At 42.4% G+C, this 26,301-nt stretch overlaps 1 protein-coding gene across 2 annotated transcripts in view; it reads right to left on the reverse strand.

The window, feature by feature from the left end:
• Window positions 1-26,301, reverse strand: part of fibcd1 (fibrinogen C domain containing 1) — a 181,184-nt gene that overhangs the window by 121,431 nt on the left and 33,452 nt on the right. The window contains exons 2-3 of one of the 2 annotated variants that reach the window (XM_034238943.1): window positions 16,403-16,486; window positions 9,211-9,690 (exon numbers count right to left, since the gene is read on the reverse strand). In XM_034238943.1, coding sequence (XP_034094834.1) covers window positions 9,211-9,690; window positions 16,403-16,486 — 564 coding nt within the window. The remainder of the gene's footprint in view (window positions 1-9,210; window positions 9,691-16,402; window positions 16,487-26,301) is intronic. The other variant, XM_034238944.1, reaches the window with a different exon arrangement.

A 26,301-nucleotide genomic window follows, 5' to 3' on the forward strand; every position in this document is an offset into this window, starting at 1 on the left:
GCATATAATTCATTTTAAACCGTGACCTGTGGTTCAAGGAAATCAGTAAGTCTTGCTCTTCCTCGCAGCCTTGCACTCTTTTTTGACAATGAGACATTGTGCCCAACTGAATGTCAAGTCAGTTGAATATGTGAACTACATTTTATGTCATTTCAGCTTCTGCTATGGGGAATATAGCCTTTCCAATTTTTGTTCCAACACTGAAGGGGTGCATGAGTGCAGGTCATAAAACCCCCAGCTAGTCTGCATTATGCATGGTTGACTGCATTGCCTATGCACAGGGCTGGTCAGAGCCTAAAAATACATTTATATTTCATAACTCTATAACCTCGGATAAAAGTTTGCATTTGTTTCCATGAGAAGCATCAATGGAGACAGTACTCGGAGAGCCTAGGACTGTAATAAGAACACTTCAAAATGTTTACAGGTGTACACCACATGTGTGTGATAAGGTAAGGCTGGATGAACTTTGGGACTCTGGCAATTCAAATTTTGTTTTGGAAGTTTTTCATGAATTTACATAAACTGTGATCCTGAAGTTGGGTTTACTTTCGTAAATAGAACAATGCCGTTCTGTTTCTGACAACAAACAGGAAAGGAACCAACACACACTCCTTGTAAATCAATGTTGACATACAAATATGTCACTGAGGCAATATTAAATATATTTTATTATCTATAATAACATCCCTTTTTTATTATCATTAGCGTTTCTCAAAGTGTGGGGCGCGCCCCACTGGTGGGGCGCAGAGATGTGATAGGTGGGTCGAAATACAAAATTATTATTTTTTTTTTTTTAATTTAAAAATAAAAAATAATTTTTTTTTTTTTTTTTCACACTGGTGGAATATCAAAACAACGGCTCGCCCGGCGTGCAAAACGCATCAATGAAAGCGACCCTCTACCACACAAAACAACACCTGTAAATAACCCAATTTGTGTTCTTTGAAATTGAAAAGGATATTGCATTGTGTTTGTTACTGTCGTTGCAGTTGTATGTCTAAGTGTAATTTGGCATGCTTTTATTTTGAAGGCGAGTTTACGCTGTTGACAGTTGTTGTTGCTATGGAAACAAGAAACGTTTCACAGCGGGCAGAACTTGTCATAAAGTCCGCGATAATAAAGCCCACCCATTTAGAGGCAAGATATGATTGGTCAATTGTACTGTTATTTGACATTACTCTCTCTTCAGTTCAGTCTATGCTTCAGTTACTATAGCTGGCCCTCTGTGAATTCATAGCTGGACGTCCAATCAGCTCCTGTCTTCACCTCGCAGAGACGAGCTTCTTTTATTTAACCCTTCACATTCAAACAGAAACTGAATAGGCAGATTCAAAGGATTTATTTCTTTGGAAATGTTATTTTAAATACAATTTAATCAAGTTATTATTTGTAAAACTAATGACAAATATTACTAAAAACATATTTAAAAAAGATATATAAAGAAAAATATAATTGTTTTTTAATGTTTTTAAATATTATTTTGTAGAATATCTTAGGCCCTCAGAGACAGGCTCGCCACTGGTAAAAATCTCTCATACACACATGTGAAACGCTCTCACAGACACACACAACAGCGTTGCAGTTGGGAAGAAAAGCAATGTGGAGCGAGAGAGCGAGAGAGCAAGAGAGAGAGCACACCTTTATCTATTTAATAAAGTTGTAAAAAATAAAGTAAGAAATCATTCCAATGTGTACTATAGGACAGTAAAAAGTTTAAAAGGGGAGGGATTAGTCAAATATGCATAAATAAAAAGAAAGAATGCTAACTAGGTAACATAAGATAAGAATAAACAAGTTTAAATGATTCGTTGTGATCATATTCTAAAGATGTTTAGATTATTGAAAAGTATACAGCTCCCTTTCATCTGAGTGTTGAGAGCTGTATCCATAAATTCATGTTGGGCTCAAAGTAGGGCTGCTCGATTATGGCAAAAATCATAATCTCGATTATTTGGGTCAATAATTGATATCACGATTTTAAAAAACGATTAACCATTTACTTTGAAAACATCAATTTATTGAAGAAAATCATTTGAAAAGTATGTTTTTAACAGTTGATTACCCTGAACTTTAAGTATAATTCAACTGAAACACCTATTTAAAAAATAAATAAAATCGTTTTATTTCGATTATGTTGTTTTCATAATCGTTGCAAGCCAAAATCGTAATTGCGATTAAAATTGATGAATTGAGCAGCCCTAGCTCAAAGTGCACCAGATTGATGCATTTAACTTCAACATTTAAAAAAAATCTTCCTGGGGGTGCATGCCCCACCAAATAAAGCAGATTAAAATAATTAAATTGCATATATTTTATTTTAGTAAACACTGAAAACGGGTCCCACAGACCCAAACAGCACACAAAGGTTAAAGGTAGCATATAATAATGTTAAAATGTGCTAAATATATACACTGCAAAAAAACAAAAAAGAGGAGTAAAAGTAGCTCACGACTTGTTTTATTTTTTGAAAGTAGCTCTCATCCTAAAAAAGATTGGAGACCCCTGTTATAGAACGATACATTGGACAATTTTAAGCTTGGCCTACCATTTTATTGGAGCGATGAGGAACAGGTGGGGCTTGAAAAGGCCCACCTGTTCAAAGTGGGGAATGACAGAAACAGTTTGAGAACCACTGCATTAGAGTAACCTGTACATTGTTCTTTGTCATATTTTCATTCACATGGTAAAGTCATAATGAGATTGAACCAATATTGGCTTTAATGTTATTTTTTTCGGCCCATTTACATTTATGGTCTAATATAATGTAATAATGTTGTATTTGTGCTTTGGCTATACATGTCAAATGTGACTTGCTCTATCGAAATCAGTCGCATTGACCCGAAGACACATTTTGAGTTGTATACACTGATGGAAAGAGGACATTCCTAGCCTTCTAATGATATCAGGATTGTTTTTGTACTCCAAATATTAAGCAAAATATGTCACATTATATAATGACTGTCACATACAGAAACCTCCCCGTGGTGCAGCCTGGGAAACGCCGGTTGAATGAGGTATACATCCAAGAGGATATCATCTGATACTGCCAGTAGGCCAATCTCTGTATACTTACTGTACCTACGCAATACTGGCAGAACGACATCTGAGATTGCTACGGACTCGAAGAAGAAGATGACTGTTACCGAGTCATCATTTTGAGAAAAAGGCCTTTAAAGCTTCCTCTTCTCTGGAATCCATCGATCTGATTGATTATTAGTGGAGCAAATGTGTGTGTGTACAGTACGTGTGTGTGTATTTGTGCGTTTGTGTGTATTGTGTTTGTTTTCCGGGGAAAACACTCACGAGAAACACCGGCTGTTGTTATGCCTGCTGTGACGTCAAGTTACTCCGTTCTCCGCTTGTAATTATGCCGTTACAAGCTTCAAAGTTGTATTTATCATCTGAATTTGCCGAAACAAGTTTAATATTCTGAAAGCCAAGACTTTGTTTAATTGAACCTGCCGTGTTATCTACTATGATTACTATACGCCTGGCATTCATAATTTCAGCCGGAGGGAGGGGAAGCAGCGCTGCGGAACAGCAGGGTGCGAGTGAGAGGTGTCGTCTTCCCTTTACAAGCTTCAAAAATGTATTTATCGTGTGCTTTTGGAAATAAAAGTTTCATATTCTGAAAGCCAAGACTTTGTTTATTTAAAATCAAACGAAACACCCAAACACAGAAAAAAAAATGTTTTACGCAAATCCACGTTTATTTTTAAATGAGCCGTTGCGACTTCCGACTGATTTCGATAGAGTGGGTTACAAATGTCATGTTACTAAAGCCTTTTTAATTTAATTATTAAGAGTTGATCAACTACTTTTTGTTGTTAATGTAATTGGATTTTCTAACAATTTTCAACCTGCATGATGAAAAAATTACAGCACTAAATAAAAGGTACTTGATATCTCTATCCCTCTTTTTGGTACATAACTTGGTCAGGTCAGGTTGTATTTATTGTAGAAGTCATGGGCTGGGTTGTTTTCAGTAGCATTCATTCATTTGAGATCAAGACATGAAAAGTGCCCCAGGGATCAACTCTCGGGCCTCTTATTTTCAGAGGTAACTGAAGGAGAAAATACAATGCCAGTATCATAACAAAACGTTTGATTTACACTAACAGCAGGCTGCACCATGTCCATAACTCTGAAAGCTAAGTATCAGTTAAATGTCTTGTTGATTTACTTTATTTTAGAGGTCCCATCAGTTTGTACTGTTTTATTTGAGGCTGGAAGCAGTGACTGTGAAAACAAAAGTTGGGTTGTGCAAAATCCTCACCTATCGCTCCTAAAGTCACTGAAATAAGACGTCCCTGCTTATCTCCGTGTGGGCATGTGAAAGGGTTTCTCTCTGAGGGAAACTGTTATTGAGAGGGCTGCAGCACACAGAGCCGTTACTAACACAGGCACAGTCAGCCCAGTGTCATCGCATAAATCTGGAGTCATAGCCACAGGTGGCCTATAGATCCTACAGTCACAGCACGGTGTCAGGCAGAAACAGCGGATGTGCACACCACATGCCTAGCCTCCAAAGAGGGCATCAATCACCTGCAGTGTCTGGGTTGCCAGCACCACCTCCACCTACTGTAGCCCAAGAGACCACTATGCCACCTACACCAAAGAACCCAGGGAGTGTTGATGAACATTTTTGAAGTGGACAAACCCTGGTACAACATGTTCATGTCAGTTGATAAGGTCATTTGGGCTCAAAAACACTTTGTTCTCATTGACTTACATTGCCCCCCCTAGTGGCTGAAATATGTTACAGCATTACTACGTCTAAAGCTGTCCCAATACAAATATTTCGTATGTCAATATTTTAAGAGATGTAATATAATGATTGTGACAATACAAATCTGAATAATATCATTTTTTCTTTGAAATAATTTCATTTTTGAGTCATTGAGTTGTGACGTGTGTGTGACGTATGAGGTTAAGGACACAAGTTCCCTCGCTTTTTTTTGCATACAAGGGATTCAGCTATTGTATTACAATAATTAGCAGTAATGGATGCGGCGATTTTAAAAACGTTTAAGGCGTCTACTTCTGCGCTAAGTAGGACACTGGTTCATAATATTGTAGCGTGTTCAAGTAACCAAGGGATATAGTAGTTATCAAATAAGTATAAGATATGCACAGTTATGATGATAGTTTTACAGATGTAATGCACTGTTGTTGGGGGGAGAGACCGCCCCTTCCATATGAGTGTGTGTGTGTGTATGGCGGCATGAGGCGTGCATGACGGGACAAGATGTGTTCGTATGTGGAAAAGTCATACTCTCAGTGCGGTGAACGCTGGCTTTATTGCTACTGTATCCGTAGCACTCCACGCAATAGTTGGGACTGTGTACTACTGACGTCAGTAAAAAAGGTTTTCCCCCCCAAGCGCAAATGTCAAACTCCGCCTATGGGCTACTGACTGACTCACTGCTGCTGTTTTCTTCTGAGTCCAAGAAAGGAACGCTGTCGGGGATAATTAAGCTCCATGATTTGTTTTGAAGCCGGCATTCAGGATGCTGCGCTCAGGTGGTGTGGATATGGAATACACTTTGTTCCTGCTGAGTTTGCATGTCACCATGTGGGGCTCGTACTTACAGTTCAGAAAGATCCCACACTTTGGATTTCCTCTGAGTGAAGTCTGAGGGGTTTTCCAGCTGACGGGTCAAAGCTAATGCAGCGCACACATGGAGTTTTTTTTTTCTTCGACTAATAGACTAATGAAAAATGTATCGACAAATGCTTTTTTCGCCAAATAACGTTTAATCGACTAATCTCGGGGCAGCCCTACAAAAAATTCAGACATATCTCTATTTGTATACTCTTTATGCCTTTATTTAAATCTTGAGGGTCTATAATGCACAAAAAAGCCTATGGAGAGTTAGTTAGTTTCCTTCTTAGTTAGTTAGTTAGTTAGTTAGTTTCTGACCTCCTGCTAAATTATGAACCATCCAGATCTCTCAGGTCTTCAGGGACTGGTCAGCTTTCTGTCCCCAGAGTCAGAACTAAACATGGTAAAGCAGCGTTCAGTTAATATGCTCCAAATATCTGGAACAAACTCCCAGAAACCTGCAGGTCCGCTGCAACTCTGACTACTTTTAAATCCAGGCTGAAGACTTTTCTTTTTGTCGCTGCTTTTAATTGAACTGCACTGTAACTTTTATCCATGTATTTTTTCTTTTAATGTTTATTTTATTAGCTTTTCTTTTTAATGACTAATTTTAAATGCCTTAATGTCTTTCATTTTTTGTAAAGCACTTTGAATTGCCTTGTGTTGAAAAGTGCTATATAAATAAACTTGCCTTGCCTTAAAGGTGGGGTAGGTAAGTTTGAGAAACCAGCTCGAGATACACTTTTTGTTATATTCCATGGAATGCTCTTAACATCCGATAGCAATGAATATCTGAAGTGCTTTGACAAAAAATCCATAAAAAATGTAATCTGTGGAAGCCGTAATACTGTAAAAAGTACAACCAATCAAGGCCAATCAATCAAGGCGGGCACGAGATCCATTTGTGCCAATCAATCAAGGAGGGCACGATCCAATCCGTTTAGCCGGGCCGGCTAAACGGATTGGATTGCCGCCTTGTCTCTCAGCCTTCCATCTCGTGCACGCACAAATGGATCTCGTGCCCTCCTTGGGCGTGCATTGCAGCAGTACTTCAATGACTCGCCAGCAACAGGCGGCCACTTTCACCAGTCTGCTGACGTCATGTGCGCGTTCATGTGTGTTGGAGGAGGTGCTCTGTAAGGAAGTCTGAAGGAAGGGGCGGATTCTTTTCGGCTGTGTACTTTCAAATTTTAGTGCCCTCGAGCCGGTTTCTGAAACGTACCTACCCCACCTTTAAATCATTTGACTTAGCAGAGACCAAACAAGGTGCTGCTGTGATAGAGGAAATTGGAGGCGGGGCTTAAGGAAAACGTAAGATCACATGCACTACGGGCCCTATGCATGCAGAATATTGCCAAAAGATCCTAGGAGGAATTTTGTTCTCAAGAGTCAGGCCATTTTGGCTTCATCTGCCACTTAGAAACTTTAATGGGAATGAACAGGACCCCGCCTCTACACTTATCCACTTCTCTTTACACATCCATGCCTACAGCACAGCAGCAGGGACAATAACTCTTTCTGCCTCCATTGTACTACCATCAACACCCATGTTTGTCTTAGCCCTCCAAGGCAGTGCAAACCCATCCAGCTAGATTTTCAGTGGTTTCTAAACAATGTTGAACCCTGTGCTAAAGAGACTTAAAGAAAGGATTGGCAGAAGCAGAAAACATTCAGTTGTTCGAGCTGTATGGCTGGCAGCTATGAAATCTATTTTCTGCAGAGTACAGAGACTGAGCCTGATGGGCCAAAATTAAAAGAGCATGGAGTGTGAAGATTTTCCACACACATTTAGAAAAATGCATTGTCAATAAATCAATGTGGACAGAGCGAAACAAAAGGGGGGTTAATCATGTTTTCCTCCAATGTAGAGTCTGTGTTACACATCTAGGAACACATCATGTTATCTTATTGAGTGTGTGTGAAAGTTGTTCTGTTTTCTTGGATGGGACCTCTTTTCCAAACACTAGACTAGAATTCTTACTCAGTGGAACATGAACCCTATTTGCACTTTAATCTAGACGTTATTGAGCTTGTACAGTTCAAAAAGAAATGGACATGGTCAAGTTGGAATTGGATTAGTGAATGATGGTGTTTTGCTGTCAGGAAAAGGAAAAGGCCTAAATGAGAATTTCAAGTCCAATGAAGTGTTACACATAGTTTCACAATCAATAGATATTGATAGGTGCTCCACAATCCAGTCCTTTAGCAACTCGGTACAGTACTTAAAGGCATGAGTGCAGGAGTGAGTCTTGCACACTGGATTCAGTTCCTCTGTTTACTGCTCAACCAATCACCTTAATGCTCAACTATAAACAACTAATAGAGAAACAAACCAAAACATGGAGCATTGCATTTCTTTACTGGATATCTAGTTATGACAAAGGAATTGTCTGCAGGTTATTGGTGCATGACTCTCCCCAAGCCAGAGTCACAGCATTCAAACAGCTGCTAACAAAGTGGTAACCATGGCTATGTGCCAGGATGGGATATAAACTGAAGGTAATATATGCTCATTATCACAGATTATTTATAGTGCATGCATTATCAACCACTTACACTAGCAATTGAATATAACATTATACTACTTTACAAAGAGTAAGGAAAAGGTTACTATTGATTCTGTGATTTGCATGTCCTTTTTATAGAATCATAAAAATACCTTATTTCTCCTTTGTGTAATATAGGGCTGTCCTCCACTACAGAAATTCATAGTTGACAAAAATGAGCGAGGTTTTTTAGAATACATTTTTTTTTTTTTTAAAACGACAGATCAGTAAAACTGAGCTTGTCCACAAAGAATCATGCGAAAAAACCATGTTAAATGTTGTGTTAACCAGAAATGTGCTTATGTTTCTTGGAAAATGTTGTGTGTGTGTGTGTGTGTGTGTGTGTGTGTGTGTGTGTGTGTGTGTGTGTGTGTGTGTGTGTGTGTGTGTGTGTGTGTGTGTGTGTGTGTGTGTGTGTGTGTGTGTGTGTGTGTGTGTGTGTGTGTGTGTGTGTGTGTGTGTGTGTGTGTGTGTGTGTGTGTGTGTGTGTGTGTGTTGGGAAGTAGTGGAGTACAAATACTTCGTTACTGTACTGAAGTAAATTTTTCTGGCATCAGTAGCCTACTTTGCTCCACTACTTATTTGTACGTGTTGAACACAAATACCTGTACTTTCTACTTCTTACATTTTCAAAACAGGTTTGTTACTTTAGTTTTAATCTGCGTTTGGTGGCGTGATCATTATTCTTTAGAGTCATTGCGTGCCTATTGATTTGAACACGATCCGTGTATCCATCATTTCCTGGTCTTCTCTAAAGAAGAGGGACCAATGAAAACGTTGTCATGTTGCCGTTGTTTAGCATGGAAACATTAATTAGCTAACAATGACATTATTGTTCTATTAATATAAAGGGAGGTCAGGTACTCTTTAAAACAGCTGGGAGTTATGGGTACTTTTTACTGAAGTACATTTCAAAGCCCATACTTCTTTACTTTGACTTGAGTAAAGAAGTTTAGTCAGTACTTCTACTTTACCACAGTATTTTTAAACATGAGTATCTATACTTCTACTTGAGTAAAGGATATGTGTGCTTTTGCCATCTCTGGTGTGTCTCACCTGTATGAGGCGGCCCTGCTCTGTCTGCAGTGTGTTCAGGTCTTGCCCCAGGCTGCCCTGCCCCCTACGCAGGGACTCGTAGTCCATTTTCAGCTGCCCCGCGTGGGCTGACAGCTTGGCCACCTCCTCAGCCAGACTGACGAGAAGAGCCCGGTCCTGGCCTTTCACTGACTTCAGGTCAGAGTCGTGGTCGGATAGCGAGTGCAGCAGTGACGTCTGCACACCCTCCAGGCGCAAAAAGTTACTGTTGTAGTCGGGACAGTTGGGGTCGATGAATATGTTGATGCGAGAGCCGTCGCCTCGCTCGACCGTGACCAGCGCGTTGGCTTCATCCTGATTGGTGGAGATGTGTGGCAGGCCATCGGACATGGGCGGGGCCTGGTAGTGATTCATAAAAAGTATGGTGCCAGTTACAGTGACAGCCAGCAGCACAGCCACGAACAGCAGTATGGTGCAGAGCAGGTAGCTGCAGCTCATCCTCTGTGAGAGAAAATAAGAAGGGAGGAGGAGAACAAAAGTGTGTGTTAGATCCACGGTTGTTAAAACACCAAGAGTCACGGCAACAACCTGTCTTAGTCAAAAAGTTATGTCTTTCATTCATCATTGGGGATATTTTGAATGCCAGATGCTCAGTACGCAGCAATATAAACATAATGCCATCTGTCAGAATGGAGTTTGAATGATTTATGTAGCAGCATAAGCTAGATTTATTCAAATGCCATTCCTTTTTAAAACTCCCTGTATGCCATTAGAGTATTGGAAGTGCAGCAGAGGGAAGATGATGGCCTGGGAAACCTCTGGTCAAGGCACACATGTTTCCATTTTTCCATTTCAGGGGCAGACAGAACAATAAAAACCTGGAACAACAGTAGCCAGGAAGAGAAAGTAAAACTGAAGACTCTCAGACAGCCTATATAATTTAAATGAATGAGCAGAGAGTGGATCCTCTTAGAGGAAAGAGGCAGACCTCTACCAGTAACATGGTCTCCATTAACTGGACTATAAAGGCCTGTAGGATGGCCCTTTATGATCCGGATCCATTTTCCCCACTCAGGTCAAGAAAACTAGCAATGGATATAATATGGCCCAACTATGCATGATTAACAAAGCCTGGCTCCCTATATCTTCCTCTGAATGAAACTGCACTGTAGAATGATCTGTTTGTGAGAATATGTGGGCAGGTGTGTGTGTGTGTGTGCGTGTGTGTGTGTGTGTGTGTGTGTGTGTGCGCGCGTGTGCGTGCGTGCGTGCGTGTGTGTGTGTGTGTGTTGCCTGTTTGCATATGGAAGTGCAAGTCTGTGCAAGCTCATTAATATGTAAATTGGCTGTACACTGAAGCACACTAATAGACAGCTAATGGTCTGCTTTACAGGAGATGTTTATGGTTTCTTTATTGTGAGGAAAATCAATCGTGTTCTCCGGGAAACTCTCCTATCATCAGTGTTTACCCACAATAAAAAAAGTTGTAACTCCCCTGACAACTTGACCGTGAAGGAGCAGAAATGCGGGCTCTGTGGACAATAAGCCTGCATGGCATACACTCAATGTAAACCATGAGTTTCACTGATTGTTAGCACAAAAAAGGGTTCTTTCAGAGGTCTCTAATGGGCACAATTTCAAACCCTCTGGCTTCATTCACAACTCACATGGGCAGACACATATGGAGCCTGGAGCCAGAGAGCACATTTTAAAAGGCCTGATGAGTCCCTGCTGGAATCCTATGCCCTTACGCTCTACCAAAAAAGAAGACATTAGCGGTGATTTAAAAAAACGAACCCACAAAACAAACAAGCAAACAAGGACTTTGATTTAAAGACATTTAATTAATTGGATTAAAAAGATTCAGACTAGATCTGCAGCAATTAGTTGATCGACAAAAAAACGATCGCCAACTCATTTTATTATACATTCAATGTAATTGTTTGTGCAAAAACGGCATAGAACTCTCCGTTTTCAGTTTCAATTATGTAGGATGTTGAAAGTGAATTGATTAAATGAACGCATTATGTTTTTTCTGCAAGGGCACACAGTAAAGTGGCGGCTGTTTTTTGGACACCGCTGGCATCTATGAAAGCACTGTCCCTGCAAACTGCCCCCAGGCTCTGTTTGTCCAAATGGGTTGCAAACTGCATACACAATCACACAATCACACAATCACACAGACACACACAAACACACACACATTACTCGCTACAGCCCTTTATCTGCCAAATACTTGCAACAGACATGCAAGCACATGCACATGAAATACATTGGATTACTTTGTCAGACCCTTCCCACTTCTTCCTGGTTTTTCACCCAAATACATCATCACAGAAAAGAGCTCTAGGGAAGTATTGTCGCACGTAACCTTTATTCTTTGTTCTCACTCAAGGATTTAGACGCTGACATGATGAAATCTCTCTTTGCATTTCCAACAGTGTTTTTATTTTGTACCCGGAGTGTTTTGGTGCAGGTGCTGAGTGATTATAACTAGGCTCTGGTTTTGTGCGTGTGTGTGTGTGTGTGTGTGTGTGTGTGTGTGTGTGTGTGTGTGTGTGTGTGTGTGTGTGTGTGTGTGTGTGTGGCAGGGTATCTCAGTGTGCTGTAAATAATGTGTATAATGGCTTCACGCTGCAGAATGGCTGCAGTGTAATATTATAACTGAGCTCCATCGCCAGCGGGCCAACATATCAGTGGGAACCATCATTGGCATGGCGCTAAATATTCATGGCTAGCATACTGATAGTTCATTTAACAGAATATATACACCGTGTCCCATGATATGCACACAGTGAGACACAGAGCCGACAGCTATCGACTCACTGAAAAACACACAGAGATAAGCAGTGCATGTAATGAAACATTATGCATATACTGTTATGGCCCGTCTACACAGCAGCGTTAAAAAAATCTTCCAACGCTTCCAACGCTTCTCTCTGCCCATTCACTTTGAATGGGGGTGACGTCACTTTGCCTCGCTTTTCGCCGAACTGCATTGTGGGGAAGCAAAGCGAAGATTTCCAGGATTTTCAGGATTCAAAAGTTGAGCAATGTTCAACTTTTGAAGCTGAGCTGGAAGCGTCAGCCAATCAAATCCCGTTTATGCAAATCTGACAGTACAAGCTCTAGCCAATCAAACCACGTGTATGCTGGGAGAGACATAGCGCAGTTCATTTCCTCATATTCCAAACGAGAAATTACGGTAGCAAATCACCCGGTTCTTTACGAACATTGGCAGATGGTTCTTGGAACACAGGCTTTGTCTGCTCATTAGATAAGCAGGAAGCCAGCAGGAGTCTTGCATACTCTCCCTACCTCACTGTATCCCTCTTTAACACAAATATATACACACATACAATATGCTGGCAGTGATGTATACATAGAAAAAAAAAAGACTAGCGCACATACAAAGGCACCTTTAAAATACCATGTTACAATTTGGAGAACAAAGTGTTTTTTTCACCAATTCCAATTCCATTGTATTCCCTGGCAACTTGAAAAACACTTTCACATTGGTATTCAATTCATACGTTTTCTTCCTTCCTCCAAAATACACCCATCAAATGTTTCCCTGGTGGAGCCATGATCACGCCGCAGAGTTCAAAGAGTCTGCAGGGCTTAATCCCCTTTAATACTTGTGTTGGGGTACTAGAGCTGAGGTTGTGCCGTTGCTGCTGCGTGGGGGCAAAATGTAAAGTGTAATGTGCAATAATCCTACACACTGCCATCAGCAAAGCAGGGAGGAGAAAAGGGGATTGCGATGAAAATTGCCGTCAATGATAGCTAATCCCCTCCGCAGGTGAGCATGCCACTATTCAAAGTGTGCCCTGGTTATTATTGGAAGGAAGGTGGGATATATACAGTACACAAAGGACATGCAGTAAACAGATTATCTGTACAGGACATTTCATTATATACAGTGTGACAGTTGTTCCAATAAATCAAGTGGGGATTTAAAGCAGAAACAATTGTTTCTCCGTCCCGCGGGCCCACCACCTACGGGAAACATCGATGGGGTCGGGTGCGCTGCCAGAAGGGTGGCAGTGAAAGCGGAGGGTCTCGACGGACCAGACCCGGGCGACAGAAGCTGGCTTTGGGGACGTGGAACGTCACCTCTCTGGGGGGGAAGGAGCCGGAGCTTGTGCAGGAGGTGGAGCGTTACCAGTTGGATCTGGTTGGGCTCACCTCTACGCACAGCGTTGGCTCTGGAACCTTACTTCTGGATAGGGGTTGGACTCTATTCTTCTCCGGAGTTGCTCAAGGTGTGAGGCGCCGGGCGGGTGTGGGGATACTCACAAGTCCCCGGTTAGGTGCTTCGTTGTTGGAGTTTACCTCAGTGGACGAGAGGGTCGCCTCCCTACGCCTGCGGGTTATGGGGGGGAAAACTCTGACTGTTGTGTGTGCTTATGCACCCAACAGCAGTTCAGAGTATACGGCCTTCTTGGAGACCCTGGAAAGAGTCCTGTATGGGGCTCCTGAAGGGGACTCTTTAATCTTGCTGGGAGACTTCAACGCAAGAAGGGAAGCCTCTGGATAGACCTGGTAAGCCCAAACGTGTAGTGCGGGTGAACTGGGAACGTCTGGAGGAGGCCCAAGTTCAGGAGGCCTTCAACTCACACCTCCGGCGGAGCTTTTCGGGCATTCCTGTGGAGGTTGGGGACATTGAACCAGAGTGGTCGGTGTTCAAAGCCTCTATTGCCGAAGCCGCGGCGGGGAGCTGTGGTCTCAAGGTCCTAGGTGCCTCAAGGGGCGGTAACCCTCGAACCTCCTGGTGGACACCGGTGGTCAGGGAAGCCGTCCGACTGAAGAAGGAGGCCTTCAGGGATTTGTTATCCCGGGGGACTCCCGAGGCAGTTGCAAGGTACCGACAGGCCCGAAGGGCAGCAGCCTCATCCGTGGCCGAGGCAAAGCAGCGGGTGTGGGAGAAGTTCGGAGAAGACATGGAGAAGGACTTTCGGGCGTCATCAAAGTTGTTCTGGAAAACTGTCCGACACCTCAGGAGGGGGAAGCAGGGAACCATCCAAGCTGTGTACAGTAAGGATGGGACGTTGTTGACCTCAACTGATGGAGTGTTAGGGCGTTGGAAGGAACACTTTGAGGAACTCCTGAACCCGACAACTCCGCCCTCTATGTTAGAGGCAGAGCTGGAGTATGACGGGGGATCAACACCAATCTCCCGGGGGGAGGTCACTGAGGTCGTCAAACAACTCCACAGTGGCAAAGCCCCGGGGGTGGATGAGATCCGCCCGGAAATGCTGAAGGCTCTGGGTGTTGAGGGACTGTCATGGTTGACACGTCTCATCAACGTTGCGTGGAAGTCGGAAACAGTACCGAAGGAGTGGCAGACCGGGGTGGTGGTTCCCCTTTTTAAAAAGGGGGATCAGAGGGTGTGTGCCAATTACAGAGGCATCACACTACTCAGCCTCCCCGGGAAAGTTTACTCTAAGGTACTCGAAAGGAGGGTCAGGCCGATTGTCGAACCTCAGATTGAGGAGGAACAATGCGGATTCCGTCCTGGTCGTGGAACGACGGATCAGCTTTTTACTCTCGCAAGGATCCTGGAGGGGGCCTGGGAGTACGCTTATCCGGTCTACATGTGTTTTGTAGACTTGAAGAAGGCGTATGACCGAGTTCCCAGGGAGTTACTGTGGGAGGTGCTGCGGGAGTATGGGGTGAGGGGGTCTCTACTCAGGGCCATCCAATCTCTGTACTCCCAAAGCGAGAGCTGTGTCCGGGTCCTCGGCAGTAAGTCGGACCCATTTCCGGTGAGGGTTGGCCGCCGGGGCTGCGCTTTGTCACCAATCCTGTTTGTAATATACATGGATCGGATTTCGAGGCTTATTCATGGGGGAGGGGGTCTGCAGTTCGGTGGACTAAGGATTGCACCACTGCTTTTTGCAGATGATGTGGTTCTAATGGCTTCATCGGTCTGCGACCTTCAGCACTCACTGGATCGGTTCGCAACCGAGTGTGACGCGGCTGGGATGAGGATCAGCACCTCCAAATCTGAGGCCATGGTTCTCAGCAGGAAACCGATGGACTGTCCACTTCAAGTAGGGAATGAGTCCTTACCCCAAGTGAAGGAGTTCAAGTATCTCGGGGTCTTGTTCTCGAGTGAGGGAATAATGGAGCGTGAGATGGGCCGGAGAATCGGAGCAGCGGGAGCGGTACTGCAGTCGCTTTACCGCACCGTTGTGACGAAAAGGGAGCTGAGCCAGAAGGCAAAGCTCTCTGTCTACCGGGCCATTTTCGTTCCTACCCTCACCTATGGTCATGAAGGATGGGTCATGACCGAAATAACGAGATCGCGGATACAAGCGGCCGAGATGGGTTTTCTCCGCAGGGTGGCTGGTGTCTCCCTTAGGGATAAGGTGAGAAGTTCGGTCATCAGGGAGGGACTCGGAGTTGAGCCGCTCCTCCTTCGCGTCGAAAGGAGCCAGTTGAGGTGGTTCAGGCACCTAGTTAGGATGCCACCTGGGCGCCTCCCTAGGGAGGTGTTCCAGGCACGTCCAGCTGGGAGGAGACCAAGGGGTAGACCTAGGACCAGGTGGAGGGATTATATCTCTTCTCTGGCCTGGGAGCGCCTTGGGATCCCCCAGTCAGAGCTGGTTGATGTCGCCAGGGAAAATAAAGTTTGGGCCTCTCTGCTGGAACTGCTACCCCCGCGACCCGACCACGGATAAGCGGGAGAAGATGGATGGATGGACAATTGTTTCAGTCAATAACTTTGGTCCTTTTTCAAGCAAGAATGACATAAATTCACTGCTTTCTGCTTCTCATAAATTCACTGCTTTCTGCTTCTCATATCTGAATATTTTCTTATTGTTAGTCTGCTATGATATCACTTATAATATATTTTGGTGTTTAGCTATTGGTCTGCCCAAACAAGCTATTTGAAGATGTCACATCGACCTTTTCACAATTTGTCGTCAATATTGAATGGGAAAAATAATCAGCAGATGAATGACAAAATGGCAGCCCTACTCAGATTTAAGAAGTATCCAGTTATGAAAAAGTCGATGTTTAGTTTTCAAATGATAATATGATATATTTGTTCTCAACATTGTGATGCATTATTAAGAATAAAGACCACCTATTTTGCTGTAACTTCTTATGTACTTCTGATATAAGCCATCAATTAAAAGCATGTGTGTGTGTTCATGCATATCTGCCTACATGTACACAGTATGTTGTGGGTGGGGGGCCTTACCTTGGCCGGGGTCTCCCTGGCACTTTCTGAGTCTGACCAGCGGTGTTTGAGCTGGGAGGAGCTGGGCACACACTCACAGAAATTCTGCATGGGACAAACAGACAGGGCCACTAGTGTTGGCGTTTGTTCAAGTCACATGTGCAATAAAGCATGCAAGCACATGCGCACAAACACACACAAACACACACACACATGCATGCAAATACAAATTAAAACAAAGGGTTCGAAATTGTAGGAAGAGAACATTTTCTAAGCCAAAAGCCTCAAATCTCTCAAAGTATTGTTGAGAGATAAATGGTGCTGGCACTGATAACCTTCAACCACCCACACATATAACCCGCGCACTGACATAAACAGATCTGAACCCTGTACATCTCAAAGGTACCATTGAATAGTATTTACAGGCTCAATGCCTTTTAGTAGAGATATAGTTTTCTGTATACAAAGTTTCCTTGGATGCCAAATGCAAAAGAAACAGAAATCAAGTAATAATGACAGTTCCATTGGATGAGTGTGCATATGATATTGTTTGTGGGTGTTTTATACGATATCTGAACATTACATGCTTCATTATATGTGCCTCTTGCGCTCGTATTCGTCTGGGAGTAGTTCGAGCTGCTGCACAGATACAAAGCGGAGTAATTATGAAAGTGAGGGGCTTTCTAACGGCTCCGGGAGGGCACGCAGTTCCGTGACCGTAAAGCTCGCTGCTCCCACTGTGGAATTGCTCAATTAGCCTGGGACAATCACACCGACACACACGTGGGCACACAGATGCCTACTTAAGAATGGAAGCGGCAAAATATTAGCAATTAATGTATCAAAATGTGTTCTCCATCCAAGCATTGTGTTATAAGCCTGTGTATGTGAGTATGAATGTGTGTGACAAACTAAATGTGCTTTTGTACAGTTGCTATGAGACTGCATGTTTCAAAACTAACAACAGGAGCTGAAGAATGTTAAAATAAATCAATTTGGAGGATACTAACACTGGTTTGGTTAACAAGTTAGCAAACAATTGCCTACTTTCACATCCAATAAACATAAAGAAACTTTATTTAGTATTGACAGTAATATTACTCTAAAAGAAATCTGGCTTTTTTGTTCAATTTGCTCAACTTTCTTCAGTTAGCCAATTTTTTTCTGACTACCGATTTTTGCTAACAGGTTGTGCAATGACTTTATTAGAGCTTTTCTTATGTGGAAACAACTGCCTAGGGGGTTTTAATGAGAGCAGCTCAAACTCTGCTACATAATAATTGTGTGCAACTTAACAAAATAATACATTAAAGAGGCTTACAAGCTCTTTGGTTAATAATTCCCTGATTAAAAGTGTCAGATTTCACAGAGTCATATGAGTGGATGCTAATCTTACATATATTTGTGTGCACATGCTTGCAGTTGTGTAGCAGTTTGTGCATGATTTGGCACTTGTCACTGGGTGTGAATCGCCGTATAGACATTGTTATGATGGCTGACCAATAATTCACCCCTTTGCTCTGAGCGTTCTCTTCCAAAGTGTACGACAGCAGGAGGAGGGAAAAAAAGAAGGCAGCGATAGAGGAGGAAGTGAACGGGGGGGAATGAGAATGGGAGATGGAGGGAGATTTGGGAGAGGTGTGCTGAATTCTAATGAGCAGCCTTAGGGTCAGCGATATAGAAATCTGCTCTGCCTTAAACATTGCAGGTGTCTGCGCCTGCCGTACACAGAGGAGCTACACAGCTACTAACAAACAGACTCCACTCTGATAAACAAACTGAGTCAGTTACACATTCAAGTAAATTGCAATATATGAAACTGTTAAAAACCAACAAATAGGTGCAGGAATGGAATGAGGTTGCCAAGAGGTAAACTCCTGGCAGGCCAATCGATAGAAAGACATGCACGAGAGTATGAACACGTGCACTAAGAGCAAAGGTTGCGTGTCACAGCTGCAGTCAACCCTGACACAGCCTTCCCATTCAACAGCAGTATCAGAGCTTTAGTGTGTTGTCCCCCGGCCTGCTAATGCTCACATTAGTTTTACTTTAGTGACACACACACACACACACACACACACACACACACACACACACACACACACAGACACACAGACACACACACACACACACACACACACACACACTGACAGGGCAATGTCTGCAGGGCTTCTGGTTGGCAGCGGTCCCAGTGTGGGCATGACTGCTTGGCACTGTTTGTCTTGCCCTAATCTGACTCCACAAGCTCCACCAGCAGAGAGGATTTGCACTTAATAGAATATTTGGGCATTTTATTAGTTGGACCTTGCATTTAGAATCCGATGTGATGGGTTCACGTCTAAGAAGACAGGAAGATTGCACTCTTGTAGGATGCGTTTGCCTATGTGTTTGCAGGAATCCCAGCAAATATCTAATCAAATTGGTTGTTCTCAGTATTTACTTGCTCACGTATACCTTTGTGTGTGTGTGTGTGTGTGTGTGTGTGTGTGTGTGTGTGTGTGTGTGTGTGTGTGTGTGTGTGTGTGTGTGTGTGTGTGTGTGTGTGTGTGTGTGTGTGTGTGTGTGTGACAGGGATTTTAGCAAGGTGTGTTCATACCTCGCTGTTCAGTAAGCCGTTGCATTGGAAGATGCTTTGCATATATTCACTTGTGGGCTTACTAATCATTTAACTTGACTTGCAGACTGCCAAGTGAATGTCATGTCTCTGAAGATAATTGTGAACGTTTATTCTTTAAATTAGTTGTGTCCCTTTGTCCTGTGCCTTCCTGTTTTATTTTGAAAAGTAATTCTCCCTCTCGTTTCAGGTCTCCATGCTCCCCACCCCTCTGTGTCTCCTGCGTTCGTGATTGTTGACCCCGCCCTGATAGTTTCCACCTGTGTCCCTCACCTTGTGTATATATTGTTTTAGTCCCCACCTGTCCAGTGCCAGTTCGCTTTCTTTCATGACCACATTCAAGCCTGCTCCATGTTCGTATTCCGTTTTCAAGCTCCTGACGATAGCAATTACTTTTTCCTCGAAAGAGTGATTTTGTGTTTCCTGTTTTTGTTACTGTGTTAAGTCCAGTAAAGTCTTTATTTTTGAAAACCACCTGAGTCTGAGTTGTGCATTTGAGTTCGTTCACCCCTCGACAGTGAAGGGACGAAGACTGAGAAGAAAATAGAAGTACAGTAAAAAGAGGCAAAGCAGGAAGCAGAATACATTGTACTGTGTTCTCAGTTCAACACTGGTACATATAGAAGAGTATCTTGCTCAGTGTGTATTTTCTGAAAATGTTGCTATGCATTCTCTAATCCAGTGGTTCTCAAACTTTTTTCAATAATGTACCCCCTTTGAAAAAAATATTCCGCGAAGTACCCCCTGATCAGCGCAAAAACAATTTGTTAGGGACAAAAAGCCTATAAAGAGGTACAGTGCAGCGCTGCACCATCAGTGTCTGATTTATTAAAACAACAACAGTAACTGAGAAACACTTAAATGCTACATTTCAAATGTTTACAATCCATCACTAAATTCATGGCAAACCAATTTTAACATCATGCAATAACACTGAGACGACATTAGTTGCATTGAACTGATCTTTTTAATAAGTTGTACTTACAATGTAGTGAGAAACATGTGGTTGTGCTTCACTGAGGACCTTTGTCATTCTGACAGGGAGGCAATCTGCAGTTATTACACTTCACGTTTTGAAATATGTGTAACACTGTTCATATAAAACCCACACTGCTCAAACTTCGTTACTTTTCCTAAAATGTGTATATTTATTTATTTTTGGGGCGTGGGGAATGACGAGAAAAAAATATATGAGCATTTTATGAGCATGGGATTTTGACCCCTCACATAAACATATGCATAATGCTGAGCTATATTTTGCGGCCACACGCCGTTGCCAAGCAACGCTTATTGTTTAGGTCCTTTGATAAGCAGGCAGTCATATCATTAGCTAGAACTAGCTAGATCTGATAGATTTGGACAAAAACGTGAGTGAAGTATAACCGGACGCGAGAGAGATCAGATCAGCTGCTGCTGACGGAGAACACGCAGCTCTTCCGGATCACAGCTCCGCCGCTGTGACGGACCGGTGAGCGGACCAAAATACACTAAGAGTTAGACCTAACACACTTAGCTAGTAAATCTACTCTGGAACAAGCTAAACTAGTTATACATATATTTATTCTTTACTGTCGGGTCACTCATTACAGGTTCAGCGAGCTGCACGACGGGCTGTCAGGAGAGGGGGAGGAAAAGAGAGCACCCCGTTTATTTTTCCCATTTTATTATCCAGAATTACTGTTACCTTTGAATAAAGTAGTTAATCTACTATTAGTAGGCTAGTTTGTTTAAATGCATTAATTATGTTTTGTTTTCCCATTAACATAAACTAAATCTCACCTACCCCCTGCAGTACTCCAAGGTACCCCTAGGGGTCCGCGTACCCCCATTTGAGAACCACTGCTCTAATCCACTAAGAAAGAGAAGGGTTAACAGCAAATGGATGAATTAATAGAACTGCATAATCTTGAACATATTCCAACTGTCATAAGAAATAAAGAAGCCATTCAGATAAATGAGGGAGGATCTTCAAATTCACAACAAGTCACAAGAATGAGGCGTCATATTACCATGACTCTGCATAAAGATTACTCATCACAAACACGAGGTGCTTTTTATATCCTTGGTTAACTCCGATTTAAAACTACATTGCAAAAGGATTTCTTTCGAAGTGACTGTTCATTTAAGTTGAGAGATAAGAAAATGATTTGAGGATTTCTATGTCTTACATTATTCATGACCTAATGAACTACTTTAATGATCTCATAAATCCTAAATTAATGACGCATTCCCAATAAAAAGTCTTGCCTACTTGTAAGTGGATTAAGATGTTGTGCTATTTCACTTGAGGGGGCCACGAAGATAGTACTTCTATATAATCTGAAGTGTATGTACTTAGGAAATAATTAGTTATTGGTTATGTGTTATTTAGCAGCTGATAGTTTATCTGGAATGAGATTTGGATATTTAAAAACTAGATCTAAAAACTCATTAGATCGTGGATCATTGACATAAGTCTCAAATTACTTTCCATTATCATTAGCAAAAACATATGTCCTAACTCAGGGTAATTCAAGAGCTACTTATTTGCTACTTATTGATTAGCAGTTAGTCTCTGATGTGTCTCTTAATTGATAATTACTCAAGGTTTCAGTTCAACTATTTAGCAAACGAAAAGAAAAAGTGCAGATCCACCACCAATAACATGTAGGGTGAGTATTCCTCTATTTGTTCACAAACAAATATATTGCAATTTCAGTTTTCTTATAATATCCTGCAGCTCTTACTCACATACACACGCTCCTTGAAGAGGCATCAAAACATGTTATCATGTGTTGCAAACATTATCATTCAATGTCCTATCTGCAAAAATTGGTGAGACCTCAGAGTCTCAAGTACTCTATTTATTTTTCCGGAAAAATAATGATAGCCTAATAGGTTGCAAAAGAGCAGCTGTGGAGGTTTGGAGGAGGGTGATATTGTGAATGATTGCTTTCATAACTGAAGGTGTAAGTGTAAGCCGTATTTTCAAACGTGTTGAGATCACTATTTCCTAAACATTTAAAAAAAACTGAGATGTCACTGATTACATTTTCTTACAGAGGACATATTGTGCTCGTTTTCAGGTTCATATCAGTATGTAGTGTCTCTACTGGGACATGTCTCCATGCTTTAATGATCAAAAAGCTCTTTATTTCTCTCATACTGCCTGTGCTGCAGCACCTCTTTTCACTATCTGTCTGAAACCAGAGCCCAGTCTGCTCTGATTGCTTAGCTGGCCGGCTCTGTTGTGATTGGTCAACTGCTAAGAGATGTCCCGCCCCTTAGCCTGTCAAGTACAATGTGTTGGAGCGCAGTGACGCGTCCTAAAACCGCGAGTAAGTTAGCAATTTACCACGTCCGGTTCCTTCGCCAAAAAGCAATGCATTTTCTCCGTAGGGTTTAGGAAAATAGCTCCAAATAAGGTCTGTGTTTGACACAAAATGAAGAGATAGATCACGTTTTGTTCTACGACATTAAATACATCAGCAGTGACCCCGCTGGTGATTTTTGAAGAGTTTACGTGTCTGAGAAACGATGGTTGTTAACAAGTGGCTGAATAGGAATACAGAATGTGTCGAGGCCGTTTTACGTCATTACACCGAACACGTAAAACACTCCCGCTAAGTTTGTTTGCCCTGTTCTGCTTGAAAGCAAGTCCCTGCCTCCAGCAAACTGTTCAAACAAACGCTTCAACTTGTACCATTTACAATCTGTATGTTTGAATATGGATCTTAAGTTGGCGTGACGTTGAAGCAGCGACCCTGCTGTAGTTCCTTTATAGCATAACGTTAGCATTTTGCTTCTGGCGACTAGATTTATGATTCGAAAATTATAAAAGTAGGATAGACATGTGGAGATTATCCGGCTGAACAAAACGTGATCCGTCTCTTAAATGTGTTTCAACCACAGACCTTATTTCCAGCTATTTTCCAAAATCCTATGGAGAAATTGCATTGGTGTTTGTCGAAGGAACCGGAAGGAGTTTACTTCCGTGTTTTAGGACGCGTCACTGCGCTTCTCTATGGAGGCGTTTCAGGAAAGCTACTCACTACAGGAAAGGGAAAATCCAGAAAGCATAAAAGGGCCCCTTAAATCCAAAGGGGTCAGCCCTATGAAATAGCAAATATATAAATGTAACTTGCAGATAAGGTTTGCATAAGCTGATCAAACAAACAAAAGGAACACACAAACTAAGACATGTTGTAACCTTCCTCTCATTCTTCAGAAACAGAATTTAGTGGCTAACAGAATATTTTTGCATGGACTGCAGAATTTGATGAGAGCATTGTTTACCTCTCCAGAGCCTACAGTATATTGTATTCTGCAGACTGCAGAGATTTGGGTCTGGCTATTTTAGAGGACACTGCCATAGTGGATGTGATGGCAGCAGAGCAGCTTTTACAGACTTCAAAGGGACAATTCCCTGTCCTGCTGATGGCTGATGACAGTGTATTTTTTTTCTGGACTACTTTGCCACTGGCACATAAATAATGGTTATACATGATATCAGGAAGGACACTGCTGTGATTTGGTAGCAATACTAAGTATATGAGGCAATATGAGACATCCTACAGGATAATGGCAGATCAATTATTGTTCCCTTTCATGCCTTCTGTCCAAGTTAGATTTATTCTCAGTTTATTTCTCACCTAATAGAGGGAATATCTAGGGAAGAGCTGCCCATGTTATTTTCTATGAGGCTTTTTTTTATTCAATTCAACAGTCAGTGGATTTCTTACTCTTCTCTGATTGGCTGCATCTGCTCAGAGACAGAGGTGTAAACTAAATATTATTTCAATAACACATTATCAAGACTGCCCTCTGTTCAAAAGAAACCAAACATTTAAACACGCCAGTTAGAGCAGCCAGTAAATTAGGAGACCTACATTGGTGTAACAATATAATCTGATGCTAAGTGTTTGTGTTGTGAATTAAAGGGGCCTTTCTATTTAAAAATATAAATAGATATACAGAAATTGAAGCTTTATGTCCACTAAAACCTCTGCTCCATTGTCTGAAATAGCACCATGAAAAAAGGTGAAAGATGATGTGCTCACTTTATAGCATATCTACAGTATAAATCTGTGCAGACGTGTCCTTGAGTGTAACATCAACTGTGCAAATTCATAAAACACAATCAACTGCATCAGCTGAAACGGATGCATGCAAACACTGAGAGGAATGCTCTTCACCTTCAAAATAAGACAGCATGCAGAGACAGGAGAGGGAGGAGAGGCCTGCCGGAGACCGGGGGAGATGAGTTCAATCCTAAGAGACAAATCACCCGCTCTACCCTCCACCGCGTGTCCTTGGCGCTCGCGCTGCAATCGGCCACACACAGGGAGTGAGTCTGTCACCCGCCAGCCCTGAGGCACATGCACGCACCGGAATGCAAAACATATCACCGCACGGCTGTTATAAAGCACACAATCACTGAGAGGTCAGAGCAGCTGCTTTGAGAGCGTGAAGTGAAACAACGAGATTGTAAGCGGTCTTTCAATCTGGAATGGGTGTTAATGTTTTTTATAGTAACCTCTCCTTTCTCAGGACACAGATGATCTGAGCACGCTCTTGCTTATGCTCCGTTATCTGCTACTTGTTTTTATGTATTGTAAGAACAGGGATCCAAAAATGTGAAAGCTCAACCACCTAAAATACATATTTGCAGTAATTGTTACATTTCTTTTTTTCCCTTTTCTTTTACTGCCTTTTTCCCAGCTTCTGGTCCATCCACAGCTATCTTTGGATGGAGAAACTAGCTCTAGTGGAAACACAGGGATTTTAGCTTTTGCAGACCGTTGACATGCACAAAAAACCTACACACTACAGGAAAGGGAAAAGCCCCAAAATCGAAAGGGAAACTTTAAGAGCTTCGAGGACCGCTCTTCGTTTCCCCATCAATTCCCTCTTATACCTCATTCACACCAACGCAACTCCGGTTCAAGCTCCGTGCTAGAGCTTTTCAGGTTCAGAACCGGTTCTTCGGTTTAGCTCCGGCTCTTTTCATACCGCCAAGAGTCCGACTGGTGCTGCATCATTGCGTCATCATTTGCGTCATGACGTAACCGTTTGCGAGCCTGCTTCATAAAGCCAAACCGCGCGGAAACCCCTCACAGCTGACACCGACAACAACAACAATGGCCGATTGTGCTCCAGCTTCCTCTGTACCTCTTCGGAAGACCAGATTCCCAGTAGGTAGCTGGTCTCTTCAGTGGACCACAGCTGCTTGTTAAGTGTCTCCATCGTTGTGTCCAAACTGGATAAAACGTGGGCTTCTTGTTGTTGTTCAGGAGTTGATCCCGCCCCTGCCCCCGCCTCGACGTAAGCATGACGTATGTGGTGCTTTTGCTCTGGCCGGACAATTTGTTGGTGCTTGAAACGAACCGGATTCCGGAGCTAAGAGGCTGCTCCGCTGCGGTGTGAACAGGAAAACCCGGTGCTTTTCAAGCTCCAGCTCCGAACCGACCCTGAAACACAGTTTGTGTGAATGAGGTATCATTCCTTTTCATTTTTTGAAGTTTTACTCTGTCTTTTTATAGAGCTTGGGAGAACTCGGGAACTTTAGCTGCTGTGAGTTTGTAGGCTCGTTGAGGCACTAAAAGTGAGATTGGGCTCTACAAATAAACCTGACGCAGAAAACCCCCTTACACCTTGCAGAAGTAAGGAGCAAAACTGCGGATAAAACCATATGACGAGCAAACATATCCAACAGAAATGTCCTCTATTAATAATTCAGAAAATGCAAAAGCGGCATTTCTGTGACGGTTAAACATTATTATTGCACTCCAAGAGTCCTTAACGACAGACTGGCCCTTTGATGTTGCTGCTGCTGCTGCATCACTCAAACACAGATATATATTTGGTTGGAAACACACTGTTACAGGAAATAGCAAGGAGGGAAAGATTTTGGTATCCACTTTACCTTTGTCTTGAATAATCCAAATGATTCTCATGAAGGATGCCTCGCATTTGAACTTTACAGTCGTCTTACATCTCTTTCTTCCTTCCCTTCCATACTTCAATTCGGCTTTCTGAAATTGCAGGCCACTTACAGTCCTGATTGCAGTTGCAGGCACAGTTAAGTGCAACGGCACAATCACACATGTACGAGATTCACCCATACCAGACACGCAAACACATACACCATAATGTTCTGCACACACACACAAAGACGTGCCTTTAAAAGAAAAGATGGATCTCCGCCCTTCAGCCTTGCTATTTTAATAGCAGTGGTGATAAGGAGGCAGACACTTCTTGTAACAGACAGAAATAAAGAGCCTCCTCTCCTTAATGTATATATTTGCATACATGTGCACGGTGCACT

This window comes from Gymnodraco acuticeps, unplaced genomic scaffold (genome assembly GCF_902827175.1).
Source record: "Gymnodraco acuticeps unplaced genomic scaffold, fGymAcu1.1, whole genome shotgun sequence".
Lineage (NCBI taxonomy): Eukaryota > Metazoa > Chordata > Actinopteri > Perciformes > Bathydraconidae > Gymnodraco > Gymnodraco acuticeps.